The sequence below is a fragment of the Hippocampus zosterae genome, chromosome 7, assembly GCF_025434085.1.
Source record: "Hippocampus zosterae strain Florida chromosome 7, ASM2543408v3, whole genome shotgun sequence".
Lineage (NCBI taxonomy): Eukaryota > Metazoa > Chordata > Actinopteri > Syngnathiformes > Syngnathidae > Hippocampus > Hippocampus zosterae.
In genome coordinates, this window is record NC_067457.1 from 12,500,542 (window position 1) to 12,519,002 (window position 18,461).

Below are 18,461 nucleotides of genomic sequence, written 5' to 3' on the forward strand. Positions count from 1 at the left end.
CGGGGTGCCCAACCAGTTGATCAAGGTCGACCGGTAGTCGACGGTTTGGTCCCAAGTCAATCGCGAAGGGGTGTTGGGAAATGTGGAAAAAAAAGATTTGCGTGTCTCTGTGTGTTATTAATATTATGGATTTTTGTGTGAGTATACAATGCACCCTAGCCTCCGCGCCAACTCTCTACAGGTAGAACCAACGATGGCTCGTTTACAGTGCTAATGCTAGTTTAGCATTGCTAGTGCTGCTGTTTTGTTAAAGCTGGACACTGTTCTCTGTGACCCGACACAGTCTCACATCTATGCATAATGGTATGTCGTCATGAGTGGCCATGTTTGAGAATTGCACCCGAGGGGGGTGCGCCATTCGGCTGGGAGCTATGAAGTGAGGCTATCACTGCGAACTCTCCCTTTCGTTGGATTACTGGACTGATTTATCTTTCTTTCCCGTTAAAATGAAAATATGCTGTTCATTTTGTATTTTGAGAGAGACAAGACCAACAAAAAATATTTTTATATTTATTGTCAATTGTTGTCTCCCAATTGCTGTAGTAAAGCGGATCCCTGTGCCTGACAGCAAAACAGAAAGTCCAACAACATCTCCGCCGCCCTCTGAACCAACCTCCAACTCTCCGCCGCCCTCTGAACCAACCTCCAACATTCGGGAAATCATCAAAAAGTTCAACAGTCGACCTCCACCAGAACCCAAATACTTTGAGCCTATTAGGTATGGACATTTTTGGTTTGTATTATTAATAGTAGCCAAGAAGAGATTGTACAGACACCCTGATTGAGGGATACGTCAATCTCTTGTTGATTCACACCACAGAGGTCCGTGGGTAACCACAAAGGCACTCTCTAAGAAGGCTGTAGTTCCTTGCCTGGTTGTTAAAATTGGCAGCAACAAACATTACAATGAAGGTATTTAATTTAAGGGCCTTAAAAATTTGAGTTTGATGTAAAACGCCGTAGTGTGTAATGCTAAATTTGAATCAAAGAAAATAGGCTGGTTAGTCATTGACTTTCAGGCAACACGTCACTTTTGACAGAGAACAGTAGAAAATCGTTATCAAATGATTATATACATTGATATACAGTATTCTACAGACTAAGCATGTTCTGCTTGTGTATCTTTTGTGGCTAAAAAGCCCAATTAAAAAAGAACATATATGATGAACATGGATATGGTTTTAAATAGTGACATTTGACAAAACAAAGCAGTAATGTTTTAAAACGGGGTAAATTTTAATTAAAAGCCAGACAAGGACTAAACTCATCAATATAATATAAAAACTGTATAATGTTGTTTTTATAAATGAATCACAGAAATTAATTCATTAAAAACATTTCCAAATTCATACAAAAACAAAACAAAAACACCTTTCTCAGTTCCACTGCACTCGTGCCAGCATCAGGTCTCCCTGTTGACAAGGTTTTCAGCCATGATGAAATCCTTAGGAGGCCATATCAGACAAAATTCTTTCAAAATTCTTTTTTTATATTTTTGTAAATGCAACAACTTGAGAAATGGAAATTCCCCTTGGATATTCAGCAGACATATCTAATCGTCTTGCTATCATTTTTGAGGGCTAAAGTGCCAAGCAAACAAACAAATTGGTCATGGACCTTCTAATCTCTTTCTAATTTTCCATATGAGATTTGGAGGCACTGGTGAAGCCCAAAACCCAATGATGAGCTAAATCTATGTTATGCTTATGATTCAACACTGTTTTTCATCACAAAAAAACAAGCATGAAAAGCATTCCTCGTAATTTTAATCTTATTAATCATTCCACAGAGCTCCTGTGAGGCAATTTGTGAAGAAGGTAGATCCCAAACAGGAAGCTCTTGCCAAACTCAAAAACAAAGCACCAGTGCCTGAGAAAAAGGTAAGAAAAGATGAATTGTATGACTATTTAACGATCACTCCTCGCTGATTACGGAAACAATGGGTGAAATCTCCACCAATGGAAAAGCAATCTCCCCCACACACTCCATCCCCACAGTCTTCTCCTCCGTCTACGATGGGCCGTCGTGTCATCTCTAATAACATGAGACAGAAGCAGCGCTCCCTAGAAGATTTGTTTGGCTCACAGCGCCGTCGACAGGTTTTACCACCTCCCCCTGATTCCCCGCCACCTTCTGTACTTGACAACATTCCGGACCCACCGACCATGCTTGCACCATCTCTGAGTGAGTCTACCAAAATGTTGTAACGTTTAGTCACAAAGCATAAATTCTCTACCAGAAACATGAAACAAAATGTTTGGGTGGGGTGGGTTTGATTGGCTGGTAGAATTTGATTTTAACCCTTTCATGCATAAATAATGATACCCAATATCAGGATTTTGTGTGTGTTCTTATTAGTTTTTTGGCATGAAAAAAAAAATGGCAGGGGATGGAAACACGCATAATGGTCCATTGTAGTGGTTGATGCACAACTCTGACATTAACTCATTCACTCCCAAAGACGTTTTTAGACGTCTTTTCAGACTTGGTCGAGAATTGGCTGGTACTGAATGAATTAAAAATAATTAATATAAGGGAAAACAACATTTGAATAGATGTCCATTCGAGAAACCTCTGTCCCTGAAAGGGTTAAATGTTGTACTTTTGGGTGACATGGTGAGTGACTGGTTAGCTTATCCTCCTCACAGTGCCGAGGTTGTGGTCCCGCCTTCCCTGTGTCGAGTTAGCATGTTCTAAAGTTGCCTTGCCTTACCTACATTCTATTTTTTCATTCCTAGGTATGATGCCAGATGACGAAAGCTGTCACTCTCAACTTTCTCATTATTCCCCTGGTGTTTACTTCTCTTCCTCTGTAATGCCTGGAAAACTCTTCCTGCGCAAAGAGGTAAAATATACGCATAACATATATAATACAAGAACAATCTTAGAGGAGCTTCAGCTCATGTCATTTTATTCACTTTAACGTTACATCCATCCATCCATTTTCTGAACCGCTTGTCTACACAAGTTTTCGGGCGTACCCGAGCCTATCTCAGCTGTCATCGGGCGCTAGACAGGGTACACCGTGAACTAGTTGCCAGTGAGACTATTGCTCTCACATTCACACATTAAACAAGAGCAAGTAGTTACATTTTTTGGGGGGGTCTGACTTATCTTCTGCTTGGCTTCATAAGTGTAATCAACATCGTCCAAGAAAAATCATTGTGAGATACCGTGCAAGAAATGTTGGGATTTGTTTGTCATTTCTGAGACATCCGATAATTAAACATGAATGGAATCGGCCCAGGGGCATTTTTGCTGTTCTTAACTCTTTTTTTTCCCCCACTTTTTCACTAACCAATGTTCGTATTCAAATGTGTTTGTGTTCAGGTGTTTTACCCCAAAGACACGTTCAACCAACCCTACATCCTCAATCTTTTATGTGAACAGGTCTGTACATATGAAATGGTTATCCAAAGGTGTTCAATGTGGAGTATTTGATGTTCCAGTAATGGCTGTAGATTGTTTGCTCTTTTGAGAGACGACATTTGACTTGTTCCTAATTCAGTCGGTTTGCTTTTATAGATCATGACTGACACCTACTCTGATAACTGTGTGAAAGTAAGCAGAGAAGAAAGAAGGAAGATGAAAGATCTGCTTGGTAAGTATTTTGCTTGGCAATATCCAATTACAGAGGTCCCTAACAGGGGGAATGCAGTCTGGGTCGGAATCCAAAAGGCATCCCATCTGGACAACTGCTTGACGCCTCTCTACTTGGGCAACTCCAGAGTGGAATAGAGTCCAACCCCTCTGGAAGGGAGTGGTACCAAAGCCCAAGCTATGTGTTGGGGCAAGCATTACTATACCTCGTAAGAATTTCTCCATCTTGCACACGACCTCAGGCTCCTTCCATGCCAGAGAAGTGACATTCCACCTCCCTGGATACAGCTTCTAGAGCTGGGATTGGCCCACTAATGTTCCTGCCTCTGGCCGCCACACAGCTCATTCTGCACTCAGCCACTTTGGTCCCTCCCACAGGTGCTGAGCCCATGGGAAAGGGGACCCAAATTGTACTTTTGGGCTGAGCCCAGCTGGGCCCCATGAGTACAGACCCGGGCCCATAAATTGCAGACCCGGTCACCACTTCCTCGCCAAGAAGCCCCATCTCTGTCATGTGTTCCATAATGCTCCGGAACAGAATTGGATTCCACAAACATAGGCAGAGATAAGAGTTGATAACAAATGTTTATTAACACAAGATCAAAAGTTCAATGAAAAAAACATCTGGTAACAAGCAACCAAGATGAAACAAGAAAAAACAAAAGTGCTTGCAAAAGGCAAGGAACAAGATACATAAATTGCTTGTTGCTCAAAGGACGAAGAAATCCAATTCACGAGAAGTACCAACTCAGAAATAACAAGAACTACTTACATGAAAAAATACGAGGGTAAAACCTGGCAAGACGCTATGAGGCATGAACGTTTCGAATAATCAGACACTTTCAGACAAGAGTCGTGAGCAAGGCTAAATAATCCGACAGCCAGTTGTCGACATGGCAGAGTTTAAATTGGCAGCCGGTTAACAAGATAGATTGGTGACAGGTGCGCTGCTGAAAGGCATGCCCTTCACTCCAGAAGGGCCTGAAACAAACAAACAGAACCATGACAGTACCCCCCCGCCGTCCCCAATGGACGCCTCCTGGTTGACGGATGGGATGAATAGAACGTATGAAGGAGGAATTCATTGGAGGATCCATTGACGCTGTTTCGGTCCATAGCCTTCCCGAAGTGCCAGGATCCCCCATTAAAAAAAATATTTTCAACAATGTCATCAATCAGCAGTAACCTAAAAGATTAATCCAGTTAGCGCACAATTTGTTATTAATGTGTTGCAGGACCAAGTGTTGGTAATTTTATGAAATATGCATGCCGAATTATAAACCACTGAGTATTGTATAACGTCTGCAGTTCATATCATTTTTGCTGTTTGTCTTCAATAGCGAATCTTAATGTAGGAACGATGCCCAACAGTTGGGATGACAATATGAAGAAAAGGATTGTCATTGCTGCTCGGGACAATTGGGAAAACTACTTTTCACGCCTATTTCATGTTAAGGTAAGAATTTAATATTTACAATAGAACTCCTCTACAATGAAATCATGTTTGCAGCCAGAAATCTTTCACAACAGGGGACTTTCACTACAGCACTTACACGAGGTGGTATTTCCGCACATGTAGGTTTCGTTGTAGAGAAGTTTTGCTGTATATTATATTATATTATTATATAATATTATTGGAAGTCTGGTTTTTGGTTTCCTCACTTTTCCTCTACTTAATGTTTATGCCAAATGAGACCCCAATGTTTCCCTTGTTGCGGTCTGTGTACAAACTCGATGGTCCACGGCCAACCTTGATCAGTGAGCAATGCACCAAGCTACGGTTTGTGGATCTGGGACCTCGACCTGCATACACCCTGCCTACATGAAGCACAAAAATATAGGCATTATAATAGTAGTATTTGTGTTGCTTTTTTGTCTGTGTGTGCCCTGCAATCGGCTGACAACCAGTTCTGGGTGTAGCACGCCTACTGCCCGAAGACAGCTTGGATAGGCTCCAGCACGCCCCGCGACTCTTGTGAGGATAAGCAGATCAGAAAATGGATGGATGGATGTCCAGTCTGGAGGGGGTCTAGGACGCCAGATGTGCGGTACTCGAGTAGGCCGTTCAGCAGCTTGGCTAGAACAAGACTTTTCATGGTTGTTCAGGCAGATGGCTATGATCCTGGACCCAATGGAATCACGAGGGCCATAGATGATGCATCAATGGCAGTCAGAGGATGTGTGTGCTCCGCTCAAGTCGGGTCAGGTGTTGGATGCAGACTGTGCACCACCGGACAGAGAGGTAACTGGCCAGGTGGCTTGTGCAGACGTGGACAGCTGACTAGTTTGGTGACCTCAGCTGCCCAGTGGTGATATGGACAGGCGACTGGCACGGTAACCTTGAATACCCAGTAACGTTGACAGGTGACTGGCGCCTGTGAGCCCTGGCCACCCAATAGTGAAGAAGACACGGTCCGATGGTGACAATACAGCATGAGCCACTTGAACAGAAGTTTGTGAAAGCGCAGGAACCAGAACCTGAGTTGTCGTGGCACAGAACGGGATTCTGGACCTTCTACCGCATCGTAGTGGGAGCCTGCAGCTGCGGCCGTGTAGAAATAGGAGGTACAGCCTCGATGGTGTAGGAACGCAAGTCTTGAGATGCAGTGCTGAAGGAATGTCAGCCGCACGATGCGCAATAGGAAAGCAGTCTTCACCTGCCCCATCAGCCACAGTGGTTGGGTAGCACAAGAATATATATAATAACAAATTATATATTTATGATCACGATCTATATATAAATATTTTTTTATATGTGTATCAAAAAAAAATCCTCATCTCACCCCTCGGGTGGTGTCCGTCCCTCATTCAGCTCGGGTCCTCTACCAGAGGCCAGGAAGCTTGAGGGTTCTGCGCAGTATCCTTGCTGTTCCCAGCACTGCACATTTCTGGACTGAGATGTCCGATGTTGCTCCCGGGATCTGTTGCAACCACTCATCTAGTTTGGGGGTCACTGCCCCGAGTGCTCCGACCACCACAGGCACGACTGTCACCTTTACCTTCCAGGCTCTCTCCAGGCTCCAGGCTCTCCTCTCTGAGCCCTTGGTATTTCTCGAGTTTCTCTTTGTTCCTTCTTCCTCATGTTTCCATCACTTGGGACCGCCACATCCACTACAACGGCTTTCCTCTGCCCTTTATCTATGATCACGATATCTGGTTGGTTAGCCATTACCATCTTGTCAGTCTGGATCTGGAAGTCCCACAGGATCTTCGCTCTGTCATTCTCCACCACCTTCGGAGGTGCTTCCCATTTTGACCTTGGGGTTTCCAGTCCATACTCCGCACAGATGTTTCGGTAGACTATGCCAGCCACCTGGTTATGGCGTTCCATGTAGGCTTTCCCTGCCAGCATCTTACACCCTGCGGTTATGTGTTGGATCGTCTCAGGTGCCTCTGCACAACCTACACCTTGGGTCTTGTCAGGTGTGATATGTCTGGGCCTCAATGGCTCTGGTGCTCAGGGCCTGTTCCTGAGCAGCCAGGATGAGTGCCTCTGTGCTGTCCTTCCGGCCAGCCCTCTCTAGCCACTGATAGGACTTCTTGAGATCGGTCACTTCAGTTATGGTCCGGTGGTACATCCCGTGTAGGGGCTGGTCCTCCCGTGATGGTCCCTCATCTTCTGTTCCCCATTGTCTGAGACATTCTCTGAGCACGTCATCCGTTGGAGCCTTCTCCTTGATGTATTCATGGAGCTAGGATGTTTCATATATATATATATATAATCTTTACCGGGGTGTACCGGTACATTCTAATTACCGGGAACATTTCGGCACAACACCCTTACCAACCCCATTTGTTCATATCTCCTAATTGCAGTCAGACAGTGGTGACGCTCAGATATTGGGTGTGTGTCATCGTGGAATTCGTCTCCTGAGGATGGTTGCAGCATCCGGCATTGATCCGAAACACCTCCGCTTACTTCGAACCTACAGGTAAACATTTATTTAGCCTCCAGAAACAGCATTGTTGTACAGATTACATTTGATCAATGGAGGAACATGTACATCTCCATATTTGAATCAGGTGTGTTGGAGCAGGGAGAACAACTTTTTTGATCAGATCAGAGATCTGAAGCTGGCCAAAAATGAAACTATTACCCAAACTAAATAACTCAGTGTTTACTAGCATTCCAACTCAATACGCATCGGAAACTGATTCAACAGTTATTGCTCGATTACAGCCTCCAAGTCAAGCCCATACTAAACCATCAACATCCTTCCATTCATCTGTCCATTATCCAAGCCTTTTATCTTCATGTAAATTAACGGCTGTCATTTTGCATCCCAAAAGAACATTACCGTTAGTTGGGATGTTCCTCTAATTTAGGGATAAATACGCTGCTGGATTTCCACACCACCACTCAGGCAAGAGCTGTCCTATCGAGCCTATGCACATTTTAAAAAAGTACAGTATATGTGCCCCATAATAAGCCACTTGCAGATCTCCGGCCATGCCGTGCACTATGGGTAACGTAATTTTTGGGGGCTACCAATTGGTATTCTAAACTGGTAGAAATTAATGAAGAAAGCTGTGATTTGGATTGTTTCAACTGCTGGAAAGTTGTTTTTCAAAATTTTTATCTGTTTTAAAAAGTGCTGTCAAGCAATTAAAAAAATATGAGATTAATTAATTATGATGTGCAATTAAATGATTTAATTAAGCTATATTTTAATTCCATATAAAAATTGCTGAGAAAACCCCTATTTTCATTTTAAATTAATTACATTATTGAGGTAGATCAAAATAGAGCTAAGATCGGTCCTAAAAAAAAATCAAGCCCAACCCGAACCGGCCCAAGGGTATTTAAGCTCGACCCGGCCCGAGCCCGATCACTTCACTTGATTTGCAGGTCCGAGCCCGAAGCAAACCCGACATTTCATATTTTATTTGTGAGGACTCGGGAGGAGGAGGGGTGATTTCTGATAACAAAGCCTGTCTTTTGGAACGAAATCTAAGTTAAATAAGACTGTATAAACATTTACATCTTTTATATTTATATAAGAGTGGACGGGGAAAATTTAAGGCCGTCCATAATTTTGACGGGTTGAAAATTGGTCCCTAAACCACCGCAGCAGTACCACCCTTAAGAATCTAGCGCGGCACTATAAGAGAGAGAAGCAGCGAGACAAAAAAGAATAATGATGGGTGGATCATAGACAGAGACAGAAGGAGTTCTTTGAATTGTCATTGCAAGAGTTTAGTACAGTACGTGTTGTGATGAGGCGTCTTCTGTTTTTTTTTGCGAACCACGGTCTATCGTGGCCAAAACTATTGACGGCCTCGAAAAAAATATATTAAAAAAGTCAGCGAGAGAGAAGCCCGACCCGACCTGACCCGAACCCGAACCAATGATTGACATTTTAAGGCTCGAGCGGCCCGATCTTACCTCTAGAAGAATGATATCTAAGAATGATATCACAAAAAAGTGGCATGATAAAGTCTTTTGTTTTTAAACAGACTCGAACAGATGCAGTTCTAGCCATTTACTTTCTGCTGTATTTGAGTCCTACCTGCAACCTTTAATTTCGACCACGAGGGGAATATCACTGTTTTGTTAGTTTTTGTAAATCTCTAAAGAGTTACAAAATAAAATAAAATAGAACATCAGGTCCATAAGGAGTGCTAAGTTTAACATATCAAAAACAATGAGAACACTTTTCTGAGCAATACAAGTACTGAACACTGAACTTGCTTTGGAGAGTAAAAAAATAAATAAAAGTGCTAAGCTTCAGAAATAACACTGTTCATCATTACAAAATAAAGTGCTGAAATAAATAATCACTTCTCATAGGATACAGAGGACACAGCAGCTATGCTGACCTCATGCCTCATACGCAGGGTGTTCTCCTCGAGTGTAGTTTGGCTATAGCTCGCGATATTGCTAAAGCTTTTGATGCTAACGTTAGCTGTGGCTGCACTCGCGACTGGGTGCTTTGCATTGATCTGTTGGGTAAACTTGAGCTGCTTCGGTGGTAAGCAAACTCCTTCTTACAAATTAGGCACAACACTCTACCATTATCAATAGTGCCGTCAGGGCGTTTTTCGAATGTAAATTTTCCATTTGTTGGGCCGAGAACTCCTCATTGCTGCTTACCTGGCCCTCCCAACTCCAATGTGAGCCTATCAGCTTCTGCGAACAAGCCCAAACATAATAACAGCCAATCAATGCCCATTGTTTCCCACCCTCAACAACTTAAGCCAAAACATAAAAATGGATATTATAAAAAGGCAACCCAACTACAGAAACAATAAAATTAAAGATTAAAATTTTGATTAATGCGATTTAAAAAATATAACGTGCTGAAGACATTGCAATTGTATTGGCAATTAACGCGTTAATTTGACACCTCTACTTTTAAACATGCACAGCCTGTATCGTTTGATATTCAGTACCACTGACTACCCTCTGCTGGTACACTACAGTTAAGTTATTAATGACATTTGGATGGATATATACCCTGTACCTGGACAGTGAAACGACTTCGGAATCTGATGAATAAACAGGTATAAGACATTAGCACGTCTGAAGGCATGGTGTGTTGCCCTGGTGCATGGGGGTATTTACTGCTGACAACACATAACAAATGAAATGTCTTGATAGTGCATCGTAATTTCATGAAATATATTGCTGAGAAAGGTAATGTTTCTGAAAATAGCTAATTTTTTTAAGTGTTACTCCCAACACTGGCATGCCGCAATAATAAATGAAATGTGGAAATGGTTTTCAATTTAAAAGAGACAGTGACTAGAAAACGATTTGCGTCCGGCTGATCCCATGTCATTTTGTCTGTCTGTTCCCTTGGTTTCAAGATATTGACAAAATAAACTTGTTCAAGAAATTAGTGCACCTTTTCCATCTGTCTGGATGTTTTTGGTCTATCGGGGAATTGTGAAGAATGAACGCAGCTTTACAAACTCGTCTTTGGATGAACTCAGAGCTTTGCTATACTGTTTTTTTACACCACCGTTCAAGCCTATAAATTCCTTTCAAGCAGTCAAACATGGCAAAGTGCTTTTGTTGTTTTGTCACTAAGGGTTTATAGCCTTTGAAACAATAGCTGCAAGCTTTAAGTTGTGCAGTTAGGCATACATCATATGAAATGTCATTGGATGCTTTTTCGGTAGGAGGCCCGCTTGGACGAGTGATTAGCGCGTCGACCTCATAGTGCAACAGGTACCGGGTTCGAGTCCAGCCCCGGCCATCCTGTGTGGAGTTTGCATGTTCTCCCCAGGCCTGTTCCTTCCACATTCCAAAAACTTGCATGGCAGTCTGATTGAACACTCAATATTGTGCCTAGGTGTGAGTCTGAGCGCCATGCAACTGGTTCAGGCTGTCCCCCACCTACTGCCTAAGACAGCTGGGATAGGCTGCGGCACGCCCCGCGATCCTTGTGAGGATAAATGGGATCAAAAATTGGATGGATAGATGGCTTGTTTGGTAGCCATATTTTTTTTTAACTGGATTCTTACGCGTACGCAAATGAGACCTGCAAGTCCTTTATTGACTATCTGGGGTCTGCCTCTCACTCAAACTCAGCTGTGATAGACTCCAAGTACCCTGATGACCCTGAACAGAGTGTGAAACAAAGATCCTTGGATGGATGGAATGATGGATATTTGATTTCAATTTTTAAAGATGCAGTTCATAACAACAACACTTAAAGTTTTTAAAAGATACAGTACTATGCTCTGCTTCCATTTTGTGTAGTCAGTTTTGACATTTGGAAGTATAGTAATTTAGCTTGGTCCCGCATCTGAAAAAGCTTTGCAGAGTTGCTGTCGGTCGAACTCTGTGGCACAAACCAAGTGCAACTGGAGCTGACAAATGAAAACCTACAGCTGTACTCCTCCAGAGCCCCTCAAATAATTGCTATGGTTCAGTTCTTCCTCAAAGAGCTCATGAAGGTATGAAATGCTCCTACTAGTATTTTTCGCCCCAAAGGAAGATATGTTTTATACCTTGAAGGTTTTGAATGGTGTGCTGTTTGGTTCTTCAGAATTCTGGCCACGTGGTTGCCTTGAAGAGCTTTGTAACAGATGACAAGAGCCTGCTCAGCTTCAGCAAAGGTGATGTCATCAAGTTGCTACCAATGGAGGGACTCCAGGCAGGTAAGCATTGCTGACGCCCAGGATGCGGAGGCAGAACTTCTCCCTATCAGTGTAAATGCTTTAGAACAGGGGTGTCAAAACTTTTTGGATTGAAGATCGAGTTTTCGATCAACCAAACTCCCGCGATCGACCCGTTACCGCGTACGCGCACGCACATGCACACGCACACCAGGATGAGCAACAGCTTGACACAGAGTCATGCAAGGCACCTTTGCAGCCTGTTAACTATCGTAGCTCACACATATTGTTTTAAAGTGCTTCCCTCGGCCCTCTAGATTCCTATTCTTTGCCCGTGCCCTGTATACGAAACAAACTCTGAATGAGATTAATGATAAAGATAAAAGATACAGTGCAACAGCTCTGATCACAAGCTGCAATTGCAGGCTGCTGAGCGATAACTTCCGGTGACGCAGGATACACGCCACATTAAAGATGACCTGCTTTATTTTATTTTATTTTATTTTATTATAAAATAATCTACCGGTCTCGGACTGTCCGCGATCGACGTAATGGGCACCCCTACTTTAGAATGACAAGACACACGAAAACAATACAAGCTTTCAGACTCAAACATACAGTACACGATGGCAGGTCCAACATGCAATGACATTGAGAGGCAAGAGTGGAGAAAAGGATTTCGTATAACGCAACAGGGGGACTTTTCATTGTAGGGGGAAGCAGAAAAGAGGGAATGGCTTTAATGCATGATTTTTTTCACACAAGGGGTAATTTTCGCACATGTAGGTTTCATTGTTGAGGAGTTTTAGTGTACTTGAACAAAATGAGCCTACTAATTGAGTTGCTAAAAAAAGCCATTAACGTGCCAATGCCACCAAAAACTCGCTTAAAATTTGTCAAAGAGCAACTAAACAAGGCAACAAAACCTCTAGAACAAAGTAATTTCAAGTTGCAAGGGCAAAGTTTAATTTTATGGTCACCATGGTTGCTGCGCGGCCCAGTGGTCGAGTGGTAAGCGCGTCAAGCTCACAGTACTGGACAGAGGTCGTGGTCATGTTCTCCCTGTGCCTGCGAGGGTTATCTCCGGTTACTCCACTTTCCTCCCACATTACAAAAACATGCACGGCAGACTGATTGAACACTCAAAATTGTCCCTAAGTGTGAGTGTGAGCTCGGATGGTTGTCTGTCTCTGTGTGCCCTATGATTGGCTGGCAACCCGTTCAGGGTATCCTACTGCCCGGAGACAGCTGGGATAGGCTCCAGCACCCTCCGTGGGGGTGAGGATAAAGTTGATCAGAAAACGGATGGATTTTTATGACTGATTAATGCCCTCAAAAAGGCAGATGAAGGCAGTGTGTGTGCCCTCAAACGCGTCTGCGAAGGTTGTTTTGTGTATGCAATCCAGCATTGAAAATCTGTACTATATTCGTGAAATCCAGAAGTAAATTCATGAGGTAATACTCGATGCCACTGAGTGTACAATTAGCTCTTCTTCTCGCATTATTTTCTGCAGGTTGGCGTTTTGGTACAATGGGAGGACGCTCTGGTCTTTTCCAAGAGGATCTAACACAACCGTCTGCTGCATTGGACTACCATTGTCTCCAACTGGATCGAAGAGATAATCGGTGTAAAACTATGAGAGGTGCAAGAGCTTCCAGTCAAGAAAAAGAAGCTCTGGTTCCCATTGGCAAGCAAATTGACACCACTGAGTCCGAGTGGATGACGCGAGATGTCTCATCTCAGAGAACAGCACAGACGTCCATCCAACGGTCACTTCACGAGTTACCAAGGCCAAACAGTGATTCAGAGTGGCAGAGAAATGTCTCATCCCAGAGATCAATGCAGACGCCTGTCCAGGAATCATTTCAAGACAGAGAGATCCAGATGTCTGTAATGGCTGAGTTCGCCATGAAATTCTTTAGGTGCTGTATGAGATACACACTTAGACTCACTGCCACTTCTAAGCAAGCAAAATATGTTACTACGAGCAGTGACACCAGAGCTACGACTGGCGTCTACTGGTTTTATAGGAGTACAGTACTGTGAGTTTGTGTCAAGACGAGTGTTATTAAAAAAAAAAGATGAGATTTATTTGAGAAAGAAAAAAAAAACATGGAGAGACACCATTCACAGATCCGTCAAGGGAGCTCCCATAGCGATTGTTAATGCTCTGCATTACGATGCCGCCAGTGAACAGCATTGGCCACCTTCAAAATAAAAAGTTATCCAACTAATGCATGCACAACAGTGGTTCAAATAATGTTATAAAATAATTTCTGGCAGGCAACGATGAGTTCACCCAGGGAGAATGAAAACTGTCTCAAAATAGCACTTTAGAATGCTTCTGAAGTTGCGAGAGAAAAAAAAGTTCATGTTAAGTCAACAACAATGACTAAAATTTTGCCAGATTAAAAAAAAAATCCTTAAAAATGAAATTTTGTAATCTCGGAACCAGACCACATCGAGGGTACACTAGACCATCCCAGGTATCCAACCAAAGCACTTTCATTTGGATCTGATGTTGCATTTCAATATAAAAGGCCTCTGAAAGCTTTCCTCTGCAGTAAAAAAGGTTGGCCGCCCCTGGCCATTTAATAATCCGCAATGTGAACTTTTACATGGTTTGACTCATAAAAAAATAATATGTATACAGTATTATTTGTGTGGTCTTAGGTCAAGGTACTATGAGTACGCACACTCTGTACACGTTCAATATACCGGTAAACAGGTATGTATATATGTACTTAACATACAATGGGCCCCTGCTATTCGTCACTGGCAAAAGTCACATTTTGAAATGCATTGGAACAAAAAGTTAACCACCAAAGATCTTTTTTAAAAAAAGATAAACCTCCAAGTTTTCTAACGGTGAAAGGTAAAAAAAACAAAACAACAACAAGCTTGAAAAAAAATATTGAAAAAAAACCCCATTGAAAACAAATCTGCCAATAGGTGAATTCGCAGGTGCCAAACCAGAGTTTATTAGTGTCCAATGTATAGTATGTTTATGTATGTACTTGTATGGCTGTACATAGTTCTTTTTTTGTTGTGATGAAATTAAGAAGTTAATATCTGTTCATCATTACCTCTTTATCACAGAATGAAAAATGACGGCTCCAAAGCAAGTGTCAAGACTTTTAATGAGGCAGTTGAATTCACAAAGGTAAATTGAAGCATCAATATATATTTATTTGAAATCATGCGACATTTTCCACAAATACATCTGATTAATTTTCAGGTGCCCATTCAAGAGTCCCTAATTCTCTACAATGAACCCGACACCAATGATTTATCAGTCCAATGCTTTCGCAGTAAGTATAATCATTGCAAAAATGCAATTCCAAATAAAACATGTAGCTTGTTTTCTAACAACCATGGATTCCTCAAAGATGTGATGCAGTTCATGGGTGATACAGCCATGAAAAAGCGAACCACCCAAACAGACTGTCTGAGTCACATCTTGCTGGTTAGTGCTCACATCAGTCGTCGACTTCACACAAAATGGACTTTGAACAATAAAGATGAATCTTGTTTCCATTGGCTTTTCAGCTCGGAAAGGAAAGAGAACTGCTGAGAGATGAAATCTACTGTCAGGTTATCAAGCAAACCACCAACAACCATACTAAGTAAGTACCGGTTCATGTGTTTAGTAGCTTTTCATACTACTTCCATACACCTAGCATCACTGAACACCACATCATTTTATGTGGCCCGCGAAAGCAATTCATCGATGACAACTTTCATGATGCTTGGCAAAAATTTCAAATTCTCATGATAAATAAGAATGATACTGTAAGCATTTTCTTGTTACCAAAGCCCTCATTACAATAACTTAAACCAGCGGTCGCCAACCTTTTTTGACCCACGGGCCGGTTTAATGTCAGACAATATTTTCAGGGACCGGCCTTGAAGGTTTGACAGATAAATACAACAAAATAATATGATATGACCTGCATGAAAAGTGTGGTATTTTCGAAACATAATAATAAACATGAATCATTACAAAAGGAATGTCCTATCTGGCCGCAACACTCTCTGGTTGTGATAGTAATGTTTAAACCTGCCTTGAAAATAAGATACAAAGTCCATGAAAAATACGGTGCGTGGGACTCTCCCGTTGAAATAAATCCATATTTTAGGTCGGACTCCTGACACTGTCTATTAAATGTAGCCTTCTTTTTCTTGGAAGTCATTGGCTTCTCTTCTGTCTCCTTCCTGGGCCTTTTCCCCTTCCCAAAGAAACTTTCCAAAGACGTTTGTTTTTTACTCATTTTGCGAGCTCCAGGGTTTCATTTCAGCGGTAACCTATCGCGTGACCGAGAAGCGCGCCTTGACCTGCGTCAAGAGTGACATACTGTAGATGGACGTAATAGAGAATCCAGTAAATTTTCTAAATATAACATCTTTCAGATTCTGAAATGAATAAAATGGAAGTAATGCAAGTTATTTATTCTTTCTGTGCGGCCCGGTAACAAATGACCCACAGACCGGTACCAGTCCACTGCTCGGGGGTTGGGGACCCCTGACTTAAACAATAGGTGAATAAACATTTATTCTTGACTTCGTTATGTGGTTTCAGTCATAACGGCCCTGTAAGGAAAACGGTAACCAAAATGCGGCCCGCAACAAAAATGAGTTTGACACCCCTGCTGTATAGTGTCAATTAACCATTTTATGCACCCTGTAACCTGATAACACGATAAGCTTTCACACTTAACTGGGCTTGCCGGCACTGACCAAGTCACTTTAAAACTGCTGTCTCTCGAAATCAGAGGTATCAAACTCATTTTTGGCGCGGGCCACATTTTAGTTACTGTTTGACTTGGAGGGCCATTGTGACTGAAACCATATATAGAAATCAAGAACATCTGTTCATTCAAGGTTTGTGTAAGTTACTATCATGAAGGGTTTGGACACAAGAAAATGCTTAGAATATATCTCTTATTTATTAAATGTGAGAGTTCAAAATTTTGGTAGACATTTTTGAAAAGACCATGGAAGTTGACATGTTTGAGCTGCTTTCTTGGGCCACTTGAAATGACGGGGTGGGCCAGATCTGGCCCCTGGGCCTTGAGTTTGACACTTGTGCTCTAAATAATTGTTCGCACATGTTCAAAAAATGTTTAAAAAAATTCGAATTTCAATGTGCCAGTATCCCAAAGTCGTCCAGAATGCAGGGCCCATTCATAGCTACCCGTAGCTCTAGTTTAAGTTGAAATCTGTGTTCAACTGTGGAACCCCCCCCATGTTCATGTGTATTTCCACAGATCCAGCTGCATTCTAGGTTGGCGTCTACTATACCTGATTGCTGGGTTCTTCCCTTGTTCTGGTAACCTAGTGCCCTATGTTACACGCCACCTGCATGACATCGAGACAGACCCTGAACACAATTACCAAGGTACAATAGTATTCATGAAAATGGATTCAGTTACGTCAAATATAAATGATGCTACTTTTGCTTTGTAGGGGATAGGGACATATTTTCTCACTCTTGCCATTTTTCCACGTCTGGACTTGAGCACTTTTCAAATATCTCTTCTTATGAGCGTCCCTTCATACGAAATATTAAAGTTACAAAATGCCTTGACAGGAAAATACTGCCTCTTGTTACGAAAGAAATTTCAAGATACAAAAGGGAAAAATATAATATCGGCTGCTACTCGCAGCTCTGAATTTCCTGAATGCAACATATTTATGTTCTGCCATTGGCTACTACTGAGCATCATCCTGGCATCACTTTGGTTAAGAGGCCATGAGGCTTTCCGATAGTTTTACTTAATCGTGAATTACCCAGAAAAAGTGTTCACCAGTCGGTCGATCGCTCACGATGCTGATATTTGCATTGGATATTTTCGAAGGATTGTTAAAAGCCGACAAAAGCAAACGTCCTTGGATCAGTATTTACAAAACGCCAAGCAAAACCCACTTCTGACAGAGAACATGAACTAAAAAGGGCAAAAAATGATGAGGACGCAGTTAAACGTTAAATGACAATAAATGTTATTCTTAGTCTTTTCTTTTTTTTTTTTTTTTTTTGCATTATGCATAACTCTCATTTATTGTGCAATAATCTAATTGTAACATGTAGATGTTACATATTTTGATGCATTTTTATGCCTTAGAAAACATTTATGCCTGAATTTTAGGGGGCTTGGAACGGATTAATGTATTTACATGGAAAACGCGTCTCTCCTTACAAAATTTTCAAATTGTGAAATTTCTTCCAGAATCAATTAATTTTGTACCACTGTACGATCATTCTCCCACCAAGAACTCTGACACCCACCACTGTGTAGGTTAAGTCATTGACATTGTTGGCTGCATGGAAATCCTTAAACATGTACTTTTCCTCTTGTTGAAGTATTTTAACCCATTCACGCACCCTGTAACCTGATAACATGATCAAATGTCCACTGTAGTAACTGCTGTACCCTGAAAGGGTTAAACGATTTGTGAAAAAGACTTTCAAACTGGAAACATCTTAAAGAGCGGATATGTAGTTGGCGAGTTAGCACATAAGGACCACTTTAGTTTCATAAGTTGTGAATTTTGCTCTGCATAAAACGCGGAATTAAATAGATGGGAATTCAAAAGATAATGCCTGCATTCCCCTCAGCTCTCATGGGTCAAATTCACGAAGTAGATCAAGTTTGGCAGCTAAATTAATTTTTATCGGACTATGGAACTAAATGGATCTATATCATTCAAAGGGGTACCATGCCGGTTTATTCTCAAAATAAACTTGAGAGAGATGTTTTATTAGATTTTGTCACACTGCACTAAAGGTTGCTTG

General features: G+C 41.8%; 1 protein-coding gene across 1 annotated transcript in view; it reads left to right on the forward strand.

Moving 5' to 3' along the window:
• myo15b (myosin XVB) overlaps positions 1-18,461 on the forward strand; it is a 68,859-nt gene that overhangs the window by 27,547 nt on the left and 22,851 nt on the right. Inside the window, exons 19-34 of the mRNA XM_052070969.1 lie at positions 544-718; positions 1,790-1,880; positions 1,998-2,184; positions 2,739-2,845; positions 3,331-3,390; positions 3,526-3,601; positions 4,941-5,056; positions 7,417-7,532; positions 11,364-11,505; positions 11,598-11,709; positions 13,182-13,590; positions 14,768-14,831; positions 14,907-14,979; positions 15,058-15,134; positions 15,218-15,294; positions 16,936-17,066. Of these exons, the coding sequence (XP_051926929.1) occupies positions 544-718; positions 1,790-1,880; positions 1,998-2,184; positions 2,739-2,845; positions 3,331-3,390; positions 3,526-3,601; positions 4,941-5,056; positions 7,417-7,532; positions 11,364-11,505; positions 11,598-11,709; positions 13,182-13,590; positions 14,768-14,831; positions 14,907-14,979; positions 15,058-15,134; positions 15,218-15,294; positions 16,936-17,066 (2,013 nt within the window). The remainder of the gene's footprint in view (positions 1-543; positions 719-1,789; positions 1,881-1,997; positions 2,185-2,738; positions 2,846-3,330; positions 3,391-3,525; positions 3,602-4,940; positions 5,057-7,416; positions 7,533-11,363; positions 11,506-11,597; positions 11,710-13,181; positions 13,591-14,767; positions 14,832-14,906; positions 14,980-15,057; positions 15,135-15,217; positions 15,295-16,935; positions 17,067-18,461) is intronic.